Source organism: Balaenoptera borealis (assembly GCF_965194805.1).
Source record: "Balaenoptera borealis genome assembly, chromosome: 3".
In the NCBI taxonomy this organism is placed as follows: Eukaryota; Metazoa; Chordata; class Mammalia; order Artiodactyla; family Balaenopteridae; genus Balaenoptera; species Balaenoptera borealis.
Window position 1 is genome coordinate 60,748,626 of NC_138866.1, and position 23,338 is coordinate 60,771,963.

At 34.3% G+C, this 23,338-nt stretch overlaps 1 protein-coding gene across 15 annotated transcripts in view; it reads right to left on the bottom strand.

Annotated features, from left to right (window-relative positions):
• Positions 1-23,338, bottom strand: part of MIPOL1 (mirror-image polydactyly 1) — a 333,916-nt gene that overhangs the window by 69,179 nt on the left and 241,399 nt on the right. For 14 of the 15 annotated variants that reach the window (XM_082384153.1, XM_082384149.1, XM_082384141.1 and 11 more), the window contains one exon: positions 9,520-9,750. In XM_082384153.1, coding sequence (XP_082240279.1) covers positions 9,520-9,750 — 231 coding nt within the window. Of the gene's footprint in view, positions 1-8,599; positions 8,732-9,519; positions 9,751-23,338 lie in introns of all 15 variants that reach the window. The other variant, XR_014242314.1, reaches the window with a different exon arrangement.

Sequence of the window (23,338 nt, forward strand, 5' to 3'; positions counted from 1 at the left end):
CTTCACATATAGTAGAAATATGAAAGCTATTAATAAGTCATGTTCATATTTTAAGCTTATTTTGGAAAATAAAGTTTAATTTATTTGGGTTTAGCTCAAGAATTTTACAAACTATAAAGTGCTATCCAAGTCTAATAATAAAATTTATTCTGGAAAAGTGCCCCATATTTTAATTTAAAGTAAGATTCTGTTACGTAAGCATAAGTAACAAGTTGAATATAATGAATTACTTTTGAATATATATACAATTAGTATGATTTATAAAATCTTAGAAAATCAAATGCAAAGTACCAAAAATGTAATTTCAAGACTGCATTGAAGCTCAAAGGCTTCCTTTGTACTAAACAATGTGTCTTTGCATTTTCTACAAAGGCAAGACAAAAATTCTATTTCAAGTATAAAATATTTTGGCCTAAATTTTTAATTAGATTGATTCATCTTTGAGAATGGCAACATATATTTGTCCTATCAAGTGAGCTTCACAAAAACATTAACAGATGTTATAAATTGAGAGTCCTCAAACAAAAGCTGTGAAATCAGTGAGTGTAAATATAAACTCTGATTTTGGTCTCTTTTTCATAATGTAAACTGCTTTCCATAAAACACAATCTGTAGGTTTGTCATTTATTTTTGAAGTTGAAAAATAACGAAAAGACTTTAGACCCACATATAAAAGGTACTCTTTTTATCCTTTTCTGAGACACTGACCTGTATACTCATTTAAAAATGAACACCACATCTTTACGTTATTAAATCTTTGTTTTGATCTATTAGTATTCACCAAAGTGCCATTTTATAAAACCTCACACTGAATAGACAAGGCTGGAGGTGACCATCTGCAGCTTTAGAGTCTGCGTTTGAATTGATGAAAAGAGCTTTGTGTTTTCATTGCCAAGTTTGATTCTTTCAGTCATTAGGCATTCCCCTCAGATCGCATCAATGAAGCCGTACTCTCTTACACCCATGTGTTAAATTCTCTTCTCCTCATGGTTTCCTTTGCCAGCTCTACTCAAGAATGACTATTGGGCCTTAGCCACATTCTTCTCACAGCTGTGTTAAAAAGAGCATCAGAAAGTCTTCTTAAAACCCATATGTGTATCTGGTCAGTTCTCTGTCTTAGGGTCACCTCACATTGTGGTGTGATTATACAGAGATTCATTCTTGTTCTTGAACTGTGCTACTCCCATCATTCTGGGAAAGATTAGGCCCTATAGTCAGTAGTAGAGAACTTCTTGGAAGACTGATGTGAAATACACATAGTTCAGAAGGCAGATTAGTTTAAATTAAGGAAGAAGATGTTTCAAGATTTTAAATATGTTTATATGTTATTTTTACCATTATGTAGCTTGTCAAATGGTAACATAAAGAGAAAGAACATATGCTTTCATTATGCTTTTAGGATACCGTTGTATGTGAAGGAAAAAGTCAAATGATGATGATGTCCCAAGAACTATTCGTTTGTATGCTATAAAGGCCAGAGCAATTTAAAAAATTAAAATTACTTAAGTTCAGAGAGTTCCAAAATACTATTTACTATTTTTAGTTTTCACTTTTAGTTAGTCTTTCTATAGAAACACCTGATGAAGTAATAATCTGTAGTAGCAAAACTATTCTTTTCTTTATACTTAGGTTAAGAACTGAAGGAAAAAAACTGTTTCTGTTGAGTTGTTCAGGAATATATAACAATATAAGAAAGAAAGAAGATGGATTTAAGCTATATATGAATGGATTTAATCAATCATATTGCTACAGAATGATTTTTTTCTCTTTAAATGTAAATGATCAAGAATGTTTATGTGTGGACATTGTTTATGATTTCACTATCAGACAGAGTTACCCTGAAATAAACAAGATTCTTTCATTCTATACTTAGAGGGCCAAATGTGCATTTGGGGAAAATCCCTTAGTGGGGGGATACAGTCAAACATGGAATAATGGGGAGAAATAATCAAACATGGAGTCTTAGAATCCAAGTAAAATTTATATTTCTACTTGCTCTTGGGTTCAATTTAGATTTTTCAATTATATTTTGGGAATAAAACCTATACCTAGTAAGGAAGTGTACATCAGATTTTAGATGAGAATACTGACAATTTATTAAAAAAAAACTCAGACCCTGATTTATATAAATATGCAGACATTTTCTATATCAACAGATAGATACATTATATCCACTCATCTGTGTGTTTAAGAATAGAGAAAGCAGAAGAGGATGTTCCCAGTGAGTTATCGATGAGGTTGAGCAACATCCAGGCAGGGATGATGAAAACGTCTAAAAATCTAATTTCTACAATAGCTTCCTTTTTTCCTTTACTACAACAGAAGTATTCTAAAGTACACTAGTGGTTAGTGTTATTGTTACCTTTCCTAGGAAGTTCAAATCACTTTATATATCTTATTTTTATCAATTCTAAAACTATTCTCAGGTAAGATGGTTCTCCTATCCACAGAAGTACCCTGGAAGCAAGGTTTAAACAGTTAAGAAGGCTTTTAACTGGAGCTAAGAACAGAAGCAAGGAAAAGGGTACTGGTTAGAGCATATGACCACTCTAAGGAACTTACATTTCATATACATGTGTGAAAATCACATTAGAATGCCTCTGCAGTATAAGAACTCCTGCCGTATTTTTTTCAGCCTGTCAAGTTTCAGTTAAAGTGTACTTGATCATTGTTAAGTGGGTCCTATAATTTCCCTAAAATAATAGGAATTCTTATCTCTGACTTTCAATTACTGTAACACTGGGATTAATGAAAAACAACAAAAATTCCTGCATTTTATTTAGTCTTAAACGAAAACTGTATGACTCTCTCTCTTATTTAACCCTTTTGTTCTTTTTCTCTCATTCCTCTCCATAGTGATCATCTGAAACATGTTTTATCTATCTTAGTAGGCTGAAATGTGTACTAGCCCAACTCTAGATCACCTATTGGAAGAAAGATTCTGAAATGAAGAAGCAAATCAAATGTAAGAAGCCGTGTTGTAATTTAACTTTTTAGTCCCTACTTTCATGCTTTTTATGATTCACTCCATAAAGTTAACTATAAAAGGGAACTAATCAGGGACAGTGCAGATACTTAGGTTTAAAGAATCCCTTTTCTTCTTTAGCCTGGATCCTTCACTTTCCACTTCATTGGAACTTCTCAATTTTAATAATCCCACATTAATTCTTCCCTGGTAGAAAGAAATGAGCTAGACAATTAAAACTATGTTTCTTTTTCATGTCAAAGTGAGACATTCCTTGAAGATCAAGGTATAAGCCTCAATTCTTTAGTTTTTATAAAGAAATGAATATAATTATATCACCTATCAAACATGGTAGGTATCTCTGTATATAATAAAAGCAGCTCTAAGAAAACCTACTTTATGTACTCAATGGATAAGAAAGGTGATCCACTATACAAATATATAATGGAATTAAATTTTTTATAAAATACATACTTGTTTGATAGAGTACAACAAGACTTGTATTTCATAAGTTAAATATGTATTTAATTTAAAAACATGTGTTATGATTAAAAACCCAGAACATTAAATTCTTAAAAAACATATCATGTTCAAGAATAAAAATTAAGCATGCTAGATGCTTTACGTTTTACGACAATTGTTTAGGAGGAATCTGAGTCCATCTTCCATATATAAATGACAATAAAGCTGTATCTAATTAGATCTAGATTTAGAAGGTGCCTTCCAAAGCTGACTGGGGTGTTCAACTGTACATAAACTAGCACAAATAAATTAACTATTTGATTTATTATTTGCTGAGGTATGTATCATATTTCACAGAGCTTTTTGAATCTCAAACATAAAAAAGATTGAAGAAATTTCCAGAAAAATTTTAAATCCTCTCATTTACTAATAATACTAATAAATCCAAGTCAACTTTCAACATTGTATTAAATATTGATTTAAACCTTGCACTGAGAATTTATGAAATGCATTCCTTGATTCAATCAACAAGTATTTACAAAGTATTCAGATACATCTAGCACTGCTTTGCAACTTGTAGTCCAACCAAGAATTTAGAGGAAAAATATCAAGATAAAGTTGGCAAGAAGCAGAACAATTTTAATGAAAACATAATGTAATTATATAAAAAATTCACTGATGCTTTTCATATTAAACTATGTAAAACTATTTTAGCACAATTATTTTACTAATTATTAACCATTATGGTTAATATCAGATTCTGGAAATAGCAACAAAACTACAAAGTTTAGTAAAGTCTTTTGATGAAAAATGTAGGCTTTAAAAAAAAAAAAAGAATAGCAGGCTTTTTTTTTTTTTTTTTTAAAGTCAAGAAACTGTGGAAATGCTCTGTTCCCCTTCCCAGCACCCAGAGTCGTCTACCCTGTTTTATAATTCAACCTGCAAACAGATTAAGCAGCTGAGTTTGTGGAAAGTATGTTTGCTCTACACTAAGAACCCTTGTGTGACACTATGGCGACTCCCCTGACACCTCGAAGAGAACTACAGACAGTTTTCACTCATCAGCAGGGAAACCAGGCTGAGAATTCACGATTTCTTTGTAACCTCAACTTCTTCATAGAAATCAGTATTTGGCCAACAGGCAGGAAAGACTTTTTATTAGCTTTACATGTTCTTTTCTTTTCTTTTCTTTCTGTCAATACCACTCAAAAGACACAGGATGCCCTATATTTCAAAAGGAAGTGTTTTATGCTGATCTTTGAAATTTTAATTATGCAATTAAAAATTAGAATACGTGCAAATGTTAAGTAACTGATTTTTTTTAAAGCATAGAAGGAAAATTCTAAATAGTTGATGAATTTTTTTTCTTGAAAATTTGTTAAAAGTTTACAATTTTTTCTTACATCTTTTAGTCCAATCTATTTATTATATAGTTATATTTTATGAGGAAACTTGAATAGTATCAGTGTAAATCTGGCCCACAGTTAAGATGATATGTGATAAAAGTTATTTCATTGTAAAACCTAGATCTTTGAGAGGTCTTCTAACCATATATGTCTGGTTGTAAACACTTTCATTTTAAGTAACTATGTATAGCTTAAACATGTTAAATTTAGTAAAATACATTTAAAAATTCCTTTGGGAAACTTGCTCTAGGCCAGAAGAAGCGTATCTGTAGATGGAAAGACAGATGGAAAAGTATAGCACAAAGAATCAGATTTCATAACCTCTTATGATAAAAAACATCATTTAGTGGATTGGTGTGTCAGCTTTCTCTTTAATAAATGAGGATTATGGATGGTCTGGGCAAAACTATTAAAAGAAGTTTTTCTCACAAAGTTCTCGTGCTCTTAACCTGCTCTCTAGCCTCCACATAACTCTCTGAAACCAAGTGCATCCAGGATCGGCAAAAGAGTCATCTAAAAAGCTACATCACTATGTGCTCTTCTTCCACAAACATACACATATTTTAAAGAGATGTACATAAGGAGAGTAATGCTTAACATGAAGGAATGGATTTCCATTGGTGAAATTTTAGGCTTTATGATACCTGGGCCAAGAAGCTATTTTGGGGCAGTGAGGTCTGGCATTTACCACATTTTACTTTATAAGTGACTATCTGCTATAAACACTGGCTTGTTTATGGATGGTAATTCTGTACAACTTTCCTTTCTAAGTATACTCCTATAGGTTAAAAAATTCAAGAAAAATGTTAGACTCTCAAAGAAATAAAATATAAATTTAAAATTCTACAATTATTAGAAATAGTATATGATCTCTCTGTCCTATTACTGAAGATTTCAGGTCTTTTAAATGTAATTAAACTTGATGGAAGTTGGTGGTTAGAACAAGGGTTAAAAGCTGATCACTAGCAAGTAAGAGATCCCAACTCTGAGGAGAGTGGAAGGAGTGGTGATGCCAGTGCCATACTCTTCTATGAAACTTGTGAGCTCTAGGTACTTGGCTGGGATAAAAAACTTTATCTAGGGCCTAGAGCACACCTGAAGTTTTCCTGTGTATTCCTGACCTGATCTGCTTTCATTTTATTCTGTCATTCTATTAAACTACTAAATTGTTCTAGTTCATATGTTCATAAGCATTTATAGAGCACCCACTTTACAGCAGGCATCTGTGCAAGTATTTGGAGGCAACGGGGATACAAAGAGGAATAGAACACTGTCTATGGCTTGGAAAAGCTCGATGATGAGTGATTTTACAGGGATTAGAGTAGATATACAAAGCAATTATAACATCTAGATGACTGAGACCTCTAATAAAGGTATGGACTAAGTATTACAAAAGAATTAAAGAATGAAAAAATAAAGAAGCATCATAGGGGTAACATTTGGACTGGAATTTAAGGAATAACAAAAATCTGGCCAGGTACTAAAAGGGAGGAAATATGTTTTAAGAAGAAGAAATAGCATGTGCAGAGATACTGTGGTAGGGGGCATGTGAGGAGATGCCACTAGAACAATGGCAGAAGGCCAGTGATAGGCCTCCTATATCATGCTAAGTTGTTTAAACTTTAACTTGTAGGGGTTGAAGGGCTCCTGAAAGATTTCAAATGGGGAAATAATATAACCTGATTTCTGTTTTAGAAAAATTAACTCTGGTGGTGGTGAGGAAGATAAACTTGAGAGAGCTAGAGGCAGGTAAACTAATTTTATGATTATCTCAATAGTCTAGAGGAATGATTATTTCAATAGTCATGAGGAATGATTAAGGCCTGAATTAATGCAATTAACAAGGGAAGAGGTGGAGGGAATTAGGAGACACTTAGGCAGCAAACAACAGGGACTGATGGCAAAGTGAACGTGAATGATAAGAAACAGTGAGGGAACAAGGACAGTTCTGAAACTGCTGAGGACTAGGAAAGTCACATCAACTCTCCCTGTGAAGCCAATATAACTGTCCAAATTTTTTAACTGAAAAACTTTTGCTTCCAGGAGTTAAGCAATTTGCCCTAAATCTCACAGGTAATAGGTGGGAAAGCAGGGACTCAAACACAGGTCTGTCTGACTTGACCACAAAGCTTGTCTCTATCTTTTATGCTGCACTGAATCTCATAGGACGAATATGTTTCTCATGAGGGAAAAGGGCAAAAGGCTCCAAGGAGAGAGGCCAACGTATATAAATGCATTAGTCCTGAAAAGGTAGTGCCCTTCTGAAGAATGAGATAGTGCAGTATGAGTGAAATGACAAGAGAAGGAGGGACTATGCAACACGCATTGTTCTAAAAGCATCACAAGTATTATCTCATCTAATTCTTACAACATTATGAAGTAGGTGTATTATTGTCCACATACTATTGCCCACATCAACGCAGTGTTTTAAAATGTCCTAGTTCACATACCTATGCATTCTGAATCCAGAGCCTGAGCTTTTAAATTACCATGTTGAAGATATATGAGCATCTTTACTTATTTTACCATGCTCATATATAAATTTTATGATAAAGTATAATTAGCAATGGGCCATTGTATTCAATAATTAGGAAATTACTGGTAATCTTAAGAAGAACAATTTAGTATAAGAGCTAGCCATAGTGTATTGAGTAGTAGAAGAGCAAATGGGAATTGAAAAACTAGAGGTAGTGAATACAGATCAGTTATTTAAGGAATTTGGTTGTGAAGGGAAAAGGGGAAATGTGGACCTTTTTAATTTAAATTTTAATTATTGCCTGGAATACTGACATATTTTCAAAGGACCTTCAAAAATAATTGCTAGTAATAGTGATTTCAGATTATATGGAGAATACTAATACCTAACAGAATACTAATACCTGTTAATATCTAACAAAGTCTTATACGTTGGCTTCCTGGAAGGTTATCATCTTATATCCAACAAAATAGGCTGATGCCCACATTAACGGTAATGAAGATACACTGCACACTTGAGGGCAATTAAAGATGATATATAGTGGATTAAATATGAAACGGAAAGCCTGATAATATTTCATCTAGGTCTGATTACTAGAAATCAGAATAAAAGATTTAACATTTAAATTAAAATTTAACATTTAACTCTTGTAAATGACATAATTGTTGCACTTAAACTCTGTCCATGGATTGGTGCCATTTCCATTAAAAAGTCTTGATTTGTCTGTTGTTAAACGTGAAGAATAAGGACAATATAGTTAGTTTTTCAAAAGGTTAAACTTATTTAATTTAAAGCGTTATCTGAGAAATGTTATTTCTACTTCTTGGGGTACAAAGTTATTTCTTTTAAAAATAATAACAATAGCTGATGAGATCTAAAAAATAAAAGTTGACAACATTTCCAAATTTTTTTGGAAATCTAATTGCTCTCTGGGAAACACTGTTTTAGGGAAGTTTAGTTATGTATAGAAATTAAAGGATTACAGGTAAAGAAAACTTTGAAATTTTTAAGTATTTGTATCCTTTAAGCAAATAGAGCTAAATCCGATCTTGACTGTCAAAAGTTACTGATTTGTAATTTACAATGAAATGAGATCCACCTAAATATCTGTCTTGGGGTTCTTAGAATGTTAATATACTTTGTGAATAATCAGATACAGTTTCTGACTGAATATAAACTTAATCTTTAAACCTATAAAAATATAACACCATAACTCATAAGTTTCAAGGTACATATACTGTAAAGATTAATTCCTAATCTGTTTTAAAACAGTCTTGACTACATATTTACCTGATCTTGGGCTAGTAATCAAGATATAATTTCAGGGACGTTGAGGAAATGTTTGAGATGACTTATTTTCAAACAAAAAGTAGTGAGAAGTAAGAAACCTTGAAGTTAGCACTACTTTTTCATACTGTAAAACTGAAAAACAAAATTGTTAAGGAAGAAGGTACGTCTTAGAAATTGAATTCAATTAGGTGTGTGAATGATGTAATGCTGTTAACAATACATAAAAAAGGGCTCAGTTAAAATGACAAGTTCTATTACATTAAAGCTGCTTTAGAAAATTCTGCTACAGTGTTCAAGTCCCATAAATTAACAAGTGACTTCCTTGTCTGATAAGTTATTTGTTAATATTTTGCTATCTATCATTAAGGACTGACTGATTATGCAGCTTTATTTAAATTATAATAAAAATGCAAAGATTACTGAAAATAAATATAATCATGTACTGTGAAAAGCTGTATTGAATACTTCAGAAGAACAAAACAGAAAATTAATTTCACTGTACTGGATTCTATGTGCCTAGAGGTCTCAGATTGCAAGGTCATAGATGATTTCAGCTCAAGTAGGATTATTGTGACGCTAAATGAGTACAGTTGGTAACTTGACTGTCTCTTCCCCTTGCTAATTACCTATTACCTATGAACTGATTTTAATCGTATGACCTCCATGAACTCCTGAAGATCAATTATTCAATAAAAATGGTTTGCCCTAAATAGTAACCATGATTCCCAAGTAAATGACTTTTTGACCCCAAATATAGATATGACAGGCCATCTAAAAAAGTTCATTTGGCTCAATCCACTTTTGTCTTAAACTATTAACAGCATAAATAATAAATAATATATTATTTAGTTGCCAAAAGAATGTGCTTTTGTTTTGTTTTGTTTCATGCTTTTGAAATAATGGAAGATCATTTTACTTACTTCTGAACTTTGTCATTGGCTGCTCGGGAGGCTTCTATGGTGTGCTGAAGCTCTAATTCCATGTTTGCTCGATCTGTCAGAGCTTGCTGCAGTTGGGTAGCTAGTTCGTCATTCTGTTGTTGAGTGATGGAAACAATGTTCTCTCTATTTTTTAAAGCTTCTTCATAGGTACTAAGGGTATGGTTAAACTGATCCTTCAGATTTTCTTCTTGGGATAAAGATTTGTGTAAACTGAGAAAATATAAAAATAAATAATATAGACATAAATATGTAGGCTGACTGACCAATAATCTATTTAACAAAAATCTCCAGTTAGAAATACCCATTTCTAAAAATCAATAAAGACAACTTAAATGGGTAAATAAAAATAATTTTTATATCACAATATTATACTTGATAATTATCCATTTCTCTGCTTCTAGGCTAAAAGCTACCCAGACAAATGATTATCTTTGCTACCAAAGCATACAAAAAGATGCTGCAGGATGTTAATTTAATTATATCAGTGTAAATATTACATTCAATTCTCTTTAAAAGGAATAGCAAAGAATTGGAGAATAAAGTATCTCTAGGTAAATAAAAGAATATAATCTGACTGCAAAGGAGTGAGAAGTAAGAGAATGGGCATCAGTTTAGGAGATCCAGGGTCTATTCGGCTAACACGTAATGAGAATGAATGAGATTTGTACAAATACTGATCAGCCTTATACACAGCATTTTCTACTTGTCACAATTGAGATATAAATGAAGTTAAAATCACAAGTCAACCTGCACAGAAATAATATGTATTCAGATATATTTTCTTTTTGTTAATGAATCTTATGCCAAATACATCCACTCATTAAGTCATACAGAGAAACAGCATATAAATTAAGACTAAATTAATGCAGAAGAAAATGCAGACAAATAGAATCTTAAAATGCTAAAGGTCAGATCTTTGATATGTCATTACACCTACCACCTGAGGTTATTTTGAAATGGCACCAAGCACCTCACTCAATTAAATAAAGACATTTTGAAAATATAAATATTTAATAACGGGAAATTTAAAATCCACACAGGAGATGTTCTTTTTTTATTAAATAAGATCATTTCAGTATATGCATACAAAAGAAATGTCGATGGGAGACTTGAAGTAAAACACCCTAACTATATAATACAGATTGATAATGTTGAAAGAAAGTAATATAATTCTTAAAGCTGCAGAAAGCTAGTCAGGGAACTTTAACTCTGGCTGAATATCTAGTCTGGTACTTTACCTAAAACTTTTCAAACTAATTATAAATTTCTTCTTTTTGCTTAAATAGCCTATAAGCCTCTGTGGGGTGCTCACTTTGGAGAAGGTGTCACACAGAAATAAGATGGACTTGAGACAGGGATAGTTAGCATACCAAAAGAAATCATGTCAGAATCCAATTTAGTCCCTAAGAAGAGAGATGTTGCTAAACTGTGGTCAAGTGATTACTATATATGAAATAAGAATGGTGTATAGTGCCAGATTTTCAGAGTGCAGAGAAAGTTATCTTCCTTCGTGGTTTTCACCTTGTTACGTATCTAACCCTTATTTCATTCTTCTTGGTTCTTTCTACCAATCTATATGCTTAAAGACTCCTGTCTCTTGCTCATTTTCCTAATTCTTTCTCTGTTCTCTCATACTTTCTGCATTCTTCCAACTTCCAATTTCTTTCAATCTACTCTCTTCGTTTACTTGAAACACCCAAGAAAGAAAGAAACTAAAAACAAACAAAACAAAAAAAACCTTTAAAAAGTCTATGCTCTTTACCTTTAAATATCAATTTCATTTTTTTTTCTTTAATTTTTTGGCTGTGCCACACAGCATGTGGGAAATCAGTTCCCCGACCAGGGATCGAACTTGCGTCCCCCCACATTGGAAGCCCGGAGTCTTAACCACTGGACCGCCAGGGAAGTCCCCAATTACATTTTAAATTACATAATTTGCACAAATCCAAAGTATTCAGCTTGACAAAATGTAAAGAATAAAACACAGAACAAACGCAGAACACTCCGGTCCTCCCAGTTGATCCCCTTTCCAAAGGTAATCACTAGTCCAACCTCTATCTAGATTAATACTGCCTGTTTTTGAACTTGTTGTCTGACTTAATATTTTGCTTAACATAAAGTTTCTGAGATTCATCCTGTTGTTGTATGTAGTTCATTGTTTTTTATTCTATGAAGTATTCCATTACATAAATACATAGCAACTTATTTAACCATTCCACTGTTGCTGCTATGAATACTTCCTGTATATGTCTTTTGATGGACCTAAGTACCCATTTCTTTTTGGCTTGTTTTTGGTTTTTTTCCCCAGCTTTATTGAGATATAACTGACATAAGTACTCATTTCTGGAGCAGAATTCCTCCATAGGGTGTATATATGTTCAGATTTAGTAGATACTGCAAAGTTTCCCGAAGTGGTCATACCAATTTATACTCCCATCAGCAATGGAGTTCCAGTTGCTCTATATGCACCCATGGGGTGGGATTGCGAGTCCTCTTAACTTCAGCCATTTTAATGGGGGTGCAGTGACATTTCATTCTCTTAATGTTGTCTTTTGATGAATGTAAGTTCTTAACTTTAATGAAATCTAATTTATTATTATTCCATTAATGGCAGTGCTTTTATGTGTCCAGTTAAAAAAATCATAGCCTGCCCTATTCTTTATATTTTAATCTTACATATATACTCCTCATTTATTATTTATTTATTTAAAAAGGGATTTTTATTTATTTATTTTTGGCTGCGTTGGGTCTTCGTTGCTGCACGTGGGCTTTCTCTAGCTGCGGCGAGCAGGGGCTACTCTTCATTGCAGTGTGTGGGCTTCAGTAGTTGTGGCACATGGGCTCAGTAGTTGTGGCTCGTGGGCTCCAGAGCGCAGGCTCAGCAGTTGTGGTGCACGGGCTTAGTTGCTCTGTGGCAGGTGGGATCTTCTGGACCAGGGCTTGAACCCGTGTCCCCTGCGTTGGCAGGTGGATTCTTAACCACTGTGCCACCAGGGAAGTCCTATGCTCTTCATTTAAAACTTGAAGTAGATCAGCATAGCTTGGGAATTCTGCATTTGTTTATGATACCTAAAACACTATCTAGTATATTATAACCAATTAAATATTAAGAATCAATGACTCAGTTTTTAAAATCACACCATTATTAAAATCAATATTATCCCCATTTAATCCCCTAATCATTCATCATTTACTAGTTTTCTACCATTTAGTCTTTTCCTTTTTTTGGCAAATTTATACTACCTGATTTTAATTTTTCTCTCAGATGGACCTGTAACTGGGACCCTTTATTCTCAAGCTCAAAAAGCTACTACTCATTCAAAATACTTTGGAAACCTTTAAATCCCCATCAAGTCTTTCTCAAACTGAAGCAGTAGCTGGAGTGATCTCTTAAAAAGATAAATCAGATAATGTCACTCAAAATCCTGCAATAGCACCTCATCAAACTCAGAATAAATCTCTGAAGATAACAAATTACATATTTTAACTCACTAAACCTCACAACAACTTACGAAGGGAGTCCTATTAATATTACTTTTTTTACTAATGAAGAAACTGAAACAAAGAGGTAAGTAATTTAATTAATCTCATACCCCTACCCTAGCAGAGCCAGAACCTGGACACACATCATAGACTCCTTCCTGGGCTGGAATCCTCCCCTACTTGCCATGGGCTACAAAGCCCTCTATCATCTGGCCTCTCTACCTACCACCTTTTAGCAGACATTCCATTTCTCAGGTACAGTAAGCTTTTCCTACTTGAAGCATTTCTTTGAAATGCCTTTCCCTCCATGCTTCTATGTGACCAACTCCTACTCATTCACTAGGTCTCAGCATAAATACTACTTTCTCAGATAAACCTTTTATGTCTCTTCAGTCTAAACTTTGATGTTCCCTCCTTGTTATTCTGTCTCATAGAACCTCTTTTCCTTCTTAGAACTTACAATACTTTGTAGTTTTTTTCAGTTTCATCATGTGATTTACTTCCCAATTCCAACATATTAAATTACATAGGGCAATTTTATTTATGGGAAGAATGCATTCATAAATTTAATCAATCAAAATGTATATAATTTAGGGAAATTTTCTTATAGGAATAAAAGTGAAGTAGAGAGGATATATTCCCAGCATGTATAAATCTATAACAACTGAAGTGTATTTTTGTTTTAGTGCTGCATTTTCCCTCAGAAAGCTCTTCCCTAAATTGACAAGAGGGCCACATTGTTCAGCTTTCTTCAGAGTCATATCACATTTAACCTCTGTGCAAAGTTGATTGAGATGCATTGATTTTCAGATGCATTTTTTTGTATAGCAGTGGCATTACAATTTAATGGCACTGAAATGACATTGTATTGGAAAATATTTTAAGTTATAGTAAGAATAAATTATAAAACAACAGAAAAGCTATTCAATCACTCTCAGAAATAGTGTGGCTCACACAATATTAACATAGGATGGTAATCATCCCTATTTATCATGAAGATAATGAAGTAATATAAAAAATTCAATTAACTCTTCCAGTTTTGAAATTATATAATTCTTAGTGAATTAATTTTTCTAATTTAGTATAGAAAGTGAGACTTGAAAAATATTTTTACTTAGTAATCTTTCATATAATCATAATTCGAATCCACATCAACTGTGACTACACATTATCTCTTAGGCGGCTCACCACATTGAGTCCAACAGCAGGCCAAGGTAGGAGATGCCATTCAATGGGTATTAGACCATTAAGTAGCCTGTAATAGATTCCTTTCTGTAGTGGTTTCTGTCTTCATTTCAGTGTCTCCTGGTCTGTTCCCTCATGACTGTGATCCTGACTATTTTCCTGATCTCTAACTCTCTGTACTGCCTCAGCCGAAAGTATCTCGGAATTTTCAGGTTTATGACCCACTTTTACATTTTGCTTGTAGATATTTATGTTCCCCTCAACTTGTGTTTACCTGCTTGTTGAACTCTCTCTCAACTGTAACGTCACACATGGATGCATCTTATTCTTGCAAACTACTACTTTTCCATCTATACCAAGTTTTGATGCTACTTTTGTTGGCTTCTTGTTTCTGTGATCAACTGTTTAAGTCCTTTCATGAGATCACTTTATTCACCCTTGACGTATTAGACTAGATAATTCTTCGTTGTGAGGGTCTGTCCTCTGCAATGTAGGATGTTTAGCAACATCTCTGGCCTCTATTCACTAAATGCTAGTAGCATCCCCCCCACTCCAGTTGTAACAGTGAAAAATGTCCCCAGATGTTACAAGATGTCCCTGAGGGACAAAATTACTCCTAGTTAAGAACTGTTGGCCTGGGACTTCCCTGGTGACACAGTGGTTAAGAATCCGCCTGCCAATGCAGGGGACATGGGTTCAAGCCCTGGTCCGGGAAGATCCCACATGCAGCTAAGCCCGTGCACCACAACTACTGATCCTGCACTGTAGAGCCTGTGAGCCACAACTGCTGAGCCCGCACACCACAGCTACTGAAGCCCACGTGCCTAAAGCCCGTGCTCTGCAACAAGAGAAGCCACCACAATGAGAAGCCCGCGCACCGCAACGAAGAGTAGCCCCCGCTCACCACAACTAAAGAAAGCCCACACACAGCAACGAAAACCCAACGCAGCCAAAAATAAATAAATAAATAAATTAATTATTTTTTTAAAAAAGAACTATTTGCCTATACTGTGACACCTCATCTCTAAATTTTTAATCCAAGAATATTTATTCAATTAAAATAAACAGTGTATATAGATCACATGAATGCTTGAGCAATTACTGTAAATAAATGAAGCATAAACAGAAGTGTAAGTACATATTGTGGGATGGTAAATGAAAAGATGTCAGATTTGGACCTTGAAGAAGTAGATTCAAATTTCAGTCTTGCTGTTCACTCTGTCTGACCTTGGGAAAAATACTTTATACCTTTAAGTGTTAATTTCCTCAACTCTAAAACAAAGAGAAAAATCTCACTGAGTTCACATGAGAACAAAATAAGGTGATCTACCTATGTGAAAATATCTAGCACAATATCTGGCAAAAAACAGGCATTCATACATTGTATAATCTTTTAAGAAATAATTTATTTCTAATTAATTCTGTGTAAGATCTCATACAATATTTAGATATTTTATAAGTAGTTTGATGAAAAACAACTGCCTGTTGCTACAGGTTTTTCATGAATTGGGAGAACTAAACTAGTTTTCCTAACCTTTATCACTTACTGATAATATTATTAAATCATTCCGAAAAAAAAAAAAAAAAGAGGCAGGTTTGGCTTGTTTCACTGAATAAAAATAAATAAAGACAAAGCGAGTATGGAAAGCAGAAGTATGTGCTATGTTGTCCTCAGTATACATTTCCTGAAAGGACAGTGTCTGTTTTTACTTCCTGGTTTATTGCATGAATTAATTTGATCTGAGTTTCCGCCTTACTGTGATTGCCTTTTCTCAGAAGAACTTCTTTTAACATTTCTTTCAAGGCAGGTGTACTGGTGACAAATTCCCTCAGTCTTTGTTCGTCTAAGAAAGTCTTTATTTCTCCTTCACTTCTGGAGGACAATTTCACTGGATATAGAATTCTAGGTTTATGTCCCAAGTTTTAGTCTGACATTCAAGGTGCTCCAGAATTCTGTTCTAGTTTTCTTTTCAGACTTTTTCCTAACTATTCTATCAAAAACTTTTATTCTAGCCAAATGGAAATATAAACTGTTCTTTAAAAATGCCCTCACACTTTTCACTCTGGGATTATTGCTCACACTGTTGCCTCCACTTGGAATGCTCTTTCCCTATCCCTCTAAGCGCCCGATCACTACACTTCAAGATCCAGATGAACTGCCACAACCGTCAGGAAGTCACACTCCCATATCCTTCCTAAGGAGACACTACTTCCTCTAAGCTCCATACCCTTTCCATACCCCTTGTATTATATTCATCACTTTCTACTATCCTTTATAGCTACTTTATACTCGCTTTATCTTCCCTACTTTAGTCTAATGCTATTGAAGGAAGGGGCCATTTTTTACTCTTCTTTATTTCCTTCTAGGGCCTAGCACAGTGGCTTCTCTATAAGAGGCAGACAAAAAGTATTTACTGAACATTGTTGCTTAAATGCTCCATTCCAACAAGTGGGCTCTAGTATTATAGAAGAGTCACATCAGTTTTATTTCCCTTCCTTTTCTCCTTATCTTTATGTGCAGCCTCATATTCTCCACTGCTTCCCTCATCCACACTCCATTCCATTCCATTTTTGAGGAATATTTAAAAATTAACATTTTTGTTTTGAGATCATTACAAATTCACATGCAGTTGTAAGAAATAATACAGAAAGATCCCTCATGTCCTTTACCACTTTCTCCCAAAAGTAACATTTTGTAAAGTTATAGTATAATAGCACCACCAAGATATTGACATTGATACAGTCAACATACAAAACAGTTATATCACCACGAAGATGCCTCATATTTCCCTACTTCCTTACCACTCCATCCCCTCCTTAAACCCTAAGAACCACTAATCTGTTTCCTATTTCTATAATGTGATTTCAAGAGGGTTATACAAATGGAAAGGTTTGGGGATTTTCTGTTGTCTCTCAGCATAGTTCTCTGGGGATTCATTCAGGTTATTGCATGTATCAATAATGGAATAAGAGTTTTTTTTGAGGAAATGGTCTATTACTTCTAAATTGCCATTTTTATGCATGTAGAGTTGTTCATAGTAATCTCTTATTGTTTTTATCGCTACAAAGTCTATAGTGATATCCTATCATTCCTGATATTCATAATGTGTTTTCTCTCTGCTCTTATGTGCTTCTTTCTGTTCTTATTTTTAATATTTTCTTCCTTCTGCTTGCTTTGCATTTATTTTTTTGTTCTTTTTCCAGATTCTTGAGGTAGAACCTTAGATTGTTGATTTGATACACTTCCAATTTTCCTAATGTATGTATTTAGTGCTAAAAATTTCCTTCTCAGCACTGCCTTAGCTATGTCCCAGAAATTTTGCTATGCTGTACTTTTATTTTCATTCACTTCCATATATATTTTTTAATTTCCCTTGGGAATTCTTCGTTGACTCGTGGATTATTTAGAAATGTGCTGTTTAGTTTCCAAGTGTTTGGAGATTTGTTACATCTCCTTACCACATAAGGTAACAAAGGTTCCAGTGATTTAATGTGGGTATCTTTTGGGGGGGCCATTTTTGGCCTATTACAATTAATAAAATCAATAAACCTATAGCCAGGCTAACCAAGAAAAAAGAAAGAAGATAAAAATTACTAGTATCAGAAATGAAAGAGAGGTCATCACTACTGATCCCAGGGACATTAACAGGATAATAAAGTAATGTTATTAACAACTCTATGTCCACAAATTTAATAACTTAGATAGATAAAATGGACCAAATTCCTTGCAAGATACAAACTACCAAAATTCACACAGGAGAAACAGACAATCTGAATAAGCCTTTATCTATTAAATAAATTGAATCAATAGTCAATGCATTCCAAAAAAGAAAGCATGAGGCCCACAGGAGTTAATCAAACATTTAAGGAAGAAATGATACCAATTCTTTTTTTTTTTTTGATACCAATTCTTTAAAATCTCTTCCAGAAAGTAGAAACAGAGGAAATATTTCCTAATTCAATCTATGAGTCCAGCATTACCCTAATACCAAAACCAGATAAAGACATTATTAGAAAAGAAAACCTACAGAATATTATCTCTCATGTATATAGATGTAAAAATCCTCAACAAAATATTAGCAAATCAAACCCAAAAAAGTACATAAAGAATTATGCACTCCTATCCAGTAGGATTTCTTCTCGGTATAAAACATTACAAAATCAATTAATGTAGTCCATTACAAAACAATCTAAAGAAGACAAATCATTTGATCATACAATAAATGCAGAAGAAGCACTGGCAAATCTAATATCCATTCATGATAAAAACTCTCAGCTAACTAGGAAGAGAGAAGAAATTTCTTAACTTGATATAGAACATCTACAAAAAAAAAACCCTACACCTAACATCATACTTAATGGTGAGAAATTAGATGCTTTCTCCCAAAAATCAGGGCCAAGACAAGGATATCTCCTCTCACCACTTCTGTTCAACACAGTACTGGATGTCCTAGCTAATGTAATAAGACAAGAAAATGAAATAAAATGTATACAGATTAAGAAGGAAAAAATAAAACTGTCTTCATTCACAGATAACATGATTGTCTATGTAGAAAATCTCAAAGACTCAATGAAAACAAAACAACAAAACTCCTGGAACTAATTAGTCACTATAACAAGGCTGCAGGATGTAAGGTTAATATAAAGTCAATTGCTTTCTTATGTTGCAGCAGTGAACAATTCCAATTTAAAATTAAAACATAAAACCACTTATATTACCACTCTCCCCAATGAAATATTTAGATATAAATCTAACAAAATATGTAGAGGATCTATATGAGGAAAACTCAGATGAAAGATATCAAAGGCCTAAATAAATGGAGAGATATTCCATGTGCATGAATAAAAAGACTCAATATTGTTAAGATGTCAATTCTTCCTAACTTGTTCTATAGATTCAATGCAATTCCAATCAAAAGCCCAGAAAATTATTTTGTACATATTGACAAACTGATTCTAAAGTTCATATGGCTAGGCAAAAGATCTAGGACAGCCAACTCAATATTGAGGGAGAACAAATATTGAGGGAGAACAAACAGAAGACTGACACCATCCAATTTCAGGACTTAAAGCTATAGCAATCAAGACAGCATTACACTGGCAAAAGAAGAGACAAACAGATCAATGGAAGAGAATAGAGAGCCTTGAAATAGATCCATACAACAATGGTCAACTGATCTCGAGAAAAGAGCATAGGCAATTCAATGGACAAGGAATAGCCTTTTCTTTAACAAACTGTGCTGGAACAAATGGACATCCATACAAGAAAAGAAAATAATCTAGACCGAGAATTTACACCTTTCACAAAAAGTAACTAAAAATGTGTTATAGGCCTAAGGAGTAAAATGAAAAACTATATAACATCTAGAAGATAACATAAGAGAAAACTGAGGTGATCTTGGGTTTAATAATGAGATTTTAGATACAACACCAACACCATGGATTTTTCATAACCCATGAAAAAAACAGATGTTAGACCTTATTAAAATTAAAAACATATGCTGCAAGACACACTGTTAAAAGAATGAAAAGACAATCCACAGACTGAAGAAAATCTTTGAAAAATACATATCTGATAAAGGACTAGTATGCAAAATATACAAAGAACTCTTAAACTGCAACAATAAGAAAATAAACCTCAATTAAAAAATAGACAAAAGAAGCAGATATATCACCAAAGAAGAAATACAGATGGCATATAAACATACAAAAAGAGGCTCAACATCATATGCTACCAGGGAATTGCAAATTAAAACAATGAGATACCACTATACCTATTGGAATAGCTAAATCCAGAAAAGTAGTAACACGAAATTCTGGTGAGGATGTGGAGCAACAGGAACTCTTGTTTATTGGTAGTGGGAATGCAAAACAGTACAAGTACTTTGAAAGACAGTTTGGCAGTTTCTTACAAAGCTACACATAATCTTACCATATGATACACTGATCGTGCTCCTAAGTGTTTACCCAATAGTAATGAAAACCTATGTCTACGCAACAACTTGAACGTGAGTGTTTATAGCAGCTTTATTCATAATTTCCCCAAACTGGAAGCAACCAAGATATCTTTCAATAGGCAAATATATAAACAAACTGTGGTACATCCATACAATGGGATATCATTTACTGATAAAAAAATGAGCTATCAAGCTGTGAAAACACATGGAGAAAACTTAAACGCATATTACTTACTGAAAGAAGCCAGTCTGGAAGGCTATATACTGCATGATTCCAACTATATGACACTGTGGAAAAGGCGAAACTACAGACACAGTAGAAAGGTCAGTAGTTGCCAAAGGTTCAGGGGGAGGCAGAGGCGGATAAAAAGGCAAAAGCACATGGTTGTTTTTTAAGTGCTGTGACACTATTCTATATGAAACTGTAACAGTGAGTACATGATGTTTTGCATTTTTCAAAACCCACAGAATGGTACAACACAAGGAGTGAGCCTTAATGTAAACTATGGACTTTAGGTAATGATAATGTATCAATATGGTTTCACTAACTGTAACAAATGTGCCACGCCAACACAAGATATTAATAATGGGGAAACTACGTGTGGGAGGAGGTATATGAGAACTCTGTATTATCTCAATTTTACTGTAAATCTAAACTGTTCTAATAAATAAAGTCTATTAAATCTCACCCTCCCAAGACACACACACACACACACACACACACACACACACACACACACACACACACAGAGTAGTAATGAAGGTTGACTAACCATAAGTCCAGTAGGAATCAAAAGTGACATCAGATAGAAAAGAGGGCAAGCATAGCCAGCCATGGCATAATAGCCAAATCAGACCTAATCACACCTGAATTTAGCTATGTCTGTTATAAGCTATAAATTGAAGCATCTCCACAGGAGGGCTTATCAGGTAGGGTAAACCCTACCTGTGATCAGGTGTCATATTTATGTAGACACTAGATAACAAGCTGTTGGAAATAGTGTAGAAGAAATCCCTGCACAATGTAGAAGACTGGACTCAGTCACCTCTAGGTATAAGTGAGCTCACAATGCTGAGGCCTAGTTAAATGCCAGATATCATAATTTGTCATCCTAATTCTACTGAAATGGGTACTCCATCTAAGAACAGTCACACAAAGGAAGAGTGTCACCCGCATAAGGGTCAGTTCTAGACAAAAAGATTTTTGAGGAGCTTGGCACACACTCTCATTAGCCAATTTCTTAGCAGATGGCTGAGAAGTTTGCTCAGCTACTGAAAACTATGTCCCATACCATCTGCATGAATAAATGATTTTACTAAAAATGTAAAAACCTCAAATAACCAACTGTTCGTTTTTTTAAAATTTATTATTTATTTATTTATTTTATTTTTCACCGCATTGGGTCTTTGTTGCTGCGCGTGGGCTTTCTCTAGTTGCAGCGAACAGGGGCTCCTCTTCATTGCGGTGCGCAGGCTTCTCGTTGCAGAGCATGGGCTCTAGGCCCGTGGGCTCAGTAGTTGTGCCGCACAGGCTTAGTTGCTCCGTGACACGTGGGATCTTCCCGGACCAGGGCTCAAACCTGTGTCCCCTGCATTGGCAGGTGGATTCTTAACCACTGCGCCGCCAGAGAAGCCCTAAGCAACTGTTCTTACATAGGGTAAATATTTTTCAATTTTATTAGTGATCCTAAGTGACTCACTAAGGAAAAGTAAATAAAGTCCTATTAGATATATAGTTTTATTTCACATTATATAAAGCTTAGGATAAGCACTGATGCTGACCTCAGCTATGAGGTTTAAATAAATTCATTTTATGAGACCATTACAAATGCACAGTGCTTGATACACAGCTGTTGCTGTACAGTTATTTGGTTAATTGAATTGTTGAATAGGGTTCAGTCGGTATGCATACTGGAAGCATGTGCTTTGTTTTACTTGGAATTGGGTGGCGGCATGGTGACACGTCAGGCCCTGCTTCCCTTCCTCATGTAAATGAATGACTACTGTGTTCTGGGCACTTTGCTAGAGCTAGAGCTAGAGTAGTGACTAAACACACATTTCAAATTATTTTAAGTACTATAAAGGAAGGGATGTGACATTTGAGTTGAAATTTAAAGGTAAGAGTAGGTATTAACTAGAAGAGAGGTGAAGGAAGCATTTCAGGCACAGGGAAGAACATGTGCCAAGGCCTTATAATAAGAGAAAGGATGGCTGATGAGCTCAATGAAGCCCAGTTACAACCAGTGTTCATATCAGTGAACAAGTGGTTGGGTCTAGATCATAGAGGGCCTTTTTGGAACATGAGGACCAAACAGGAATTTGGTCTTTTTCTTAAGGCAAATGAGAAGCTGCTAAAGGATTTTAAAGAGAGGGGAACAAGATTTGCCTTTTAAAACAATTGCTCTGCTCTGGCCAAGTGGTGTTTTGTGTCTCTTCATCACCTTATACGATAAACAGCCTCTAACCACTAAGATGCACCTTGCTCCTTCTCTGAGTGGAATTTCAAGAGAGCATGGAACTATATAATGAGGCTTAAATCTAGGAAATAAAATTCTAGAACTCACCTTTTATTTATTTTCTTGGGTCAGATATTCCACTTATGAGGATTTTTTGTTTTGTTTTGTTTTCTGCCAGGGATTCTGACTAAGTTCAAAGGTATGCTAGTCTGGTCTAAAAGATGGGATTTCTCTTGGACCTAGTTTGGGATCATCTCATTTAGAATCAAATTGTCTGTGCTTGTTGTCTTCACCTCAAATTCTATCCAAGGTTCTGCCATCTGCTCTGTCCACAACGGCTCCAAAAAAGATCTTGTTGCTCAGTATAAAAGACATTTTTCAATCTTTATGTTATAGGACCTATCAGAAGCCAATTCTTTCTGGAAATGCCTTCTTTCCCTGCTTTCTATGAAAATACACTTCTGGTTTTCTGCTTCATCAAAAGTATTTCTTGATGCTTCTTAATCTCCTTTGGAGGCTTGTTTTCCTTTACCCATCCCTTAACTGTTGGTGTCTTCTCATTCTAGCCACTCTCCCTTGATTTCAACCCAGTCCCATGGCTTCACTCAATCATTTATTTCACTAATGACTCCTAACTTGGAAGTCTTTCTCTCCAGATCAGATTTCTATCCTGAGCACCAGATCTACACAACTACCTAGTAGACACCTTCACTTGAC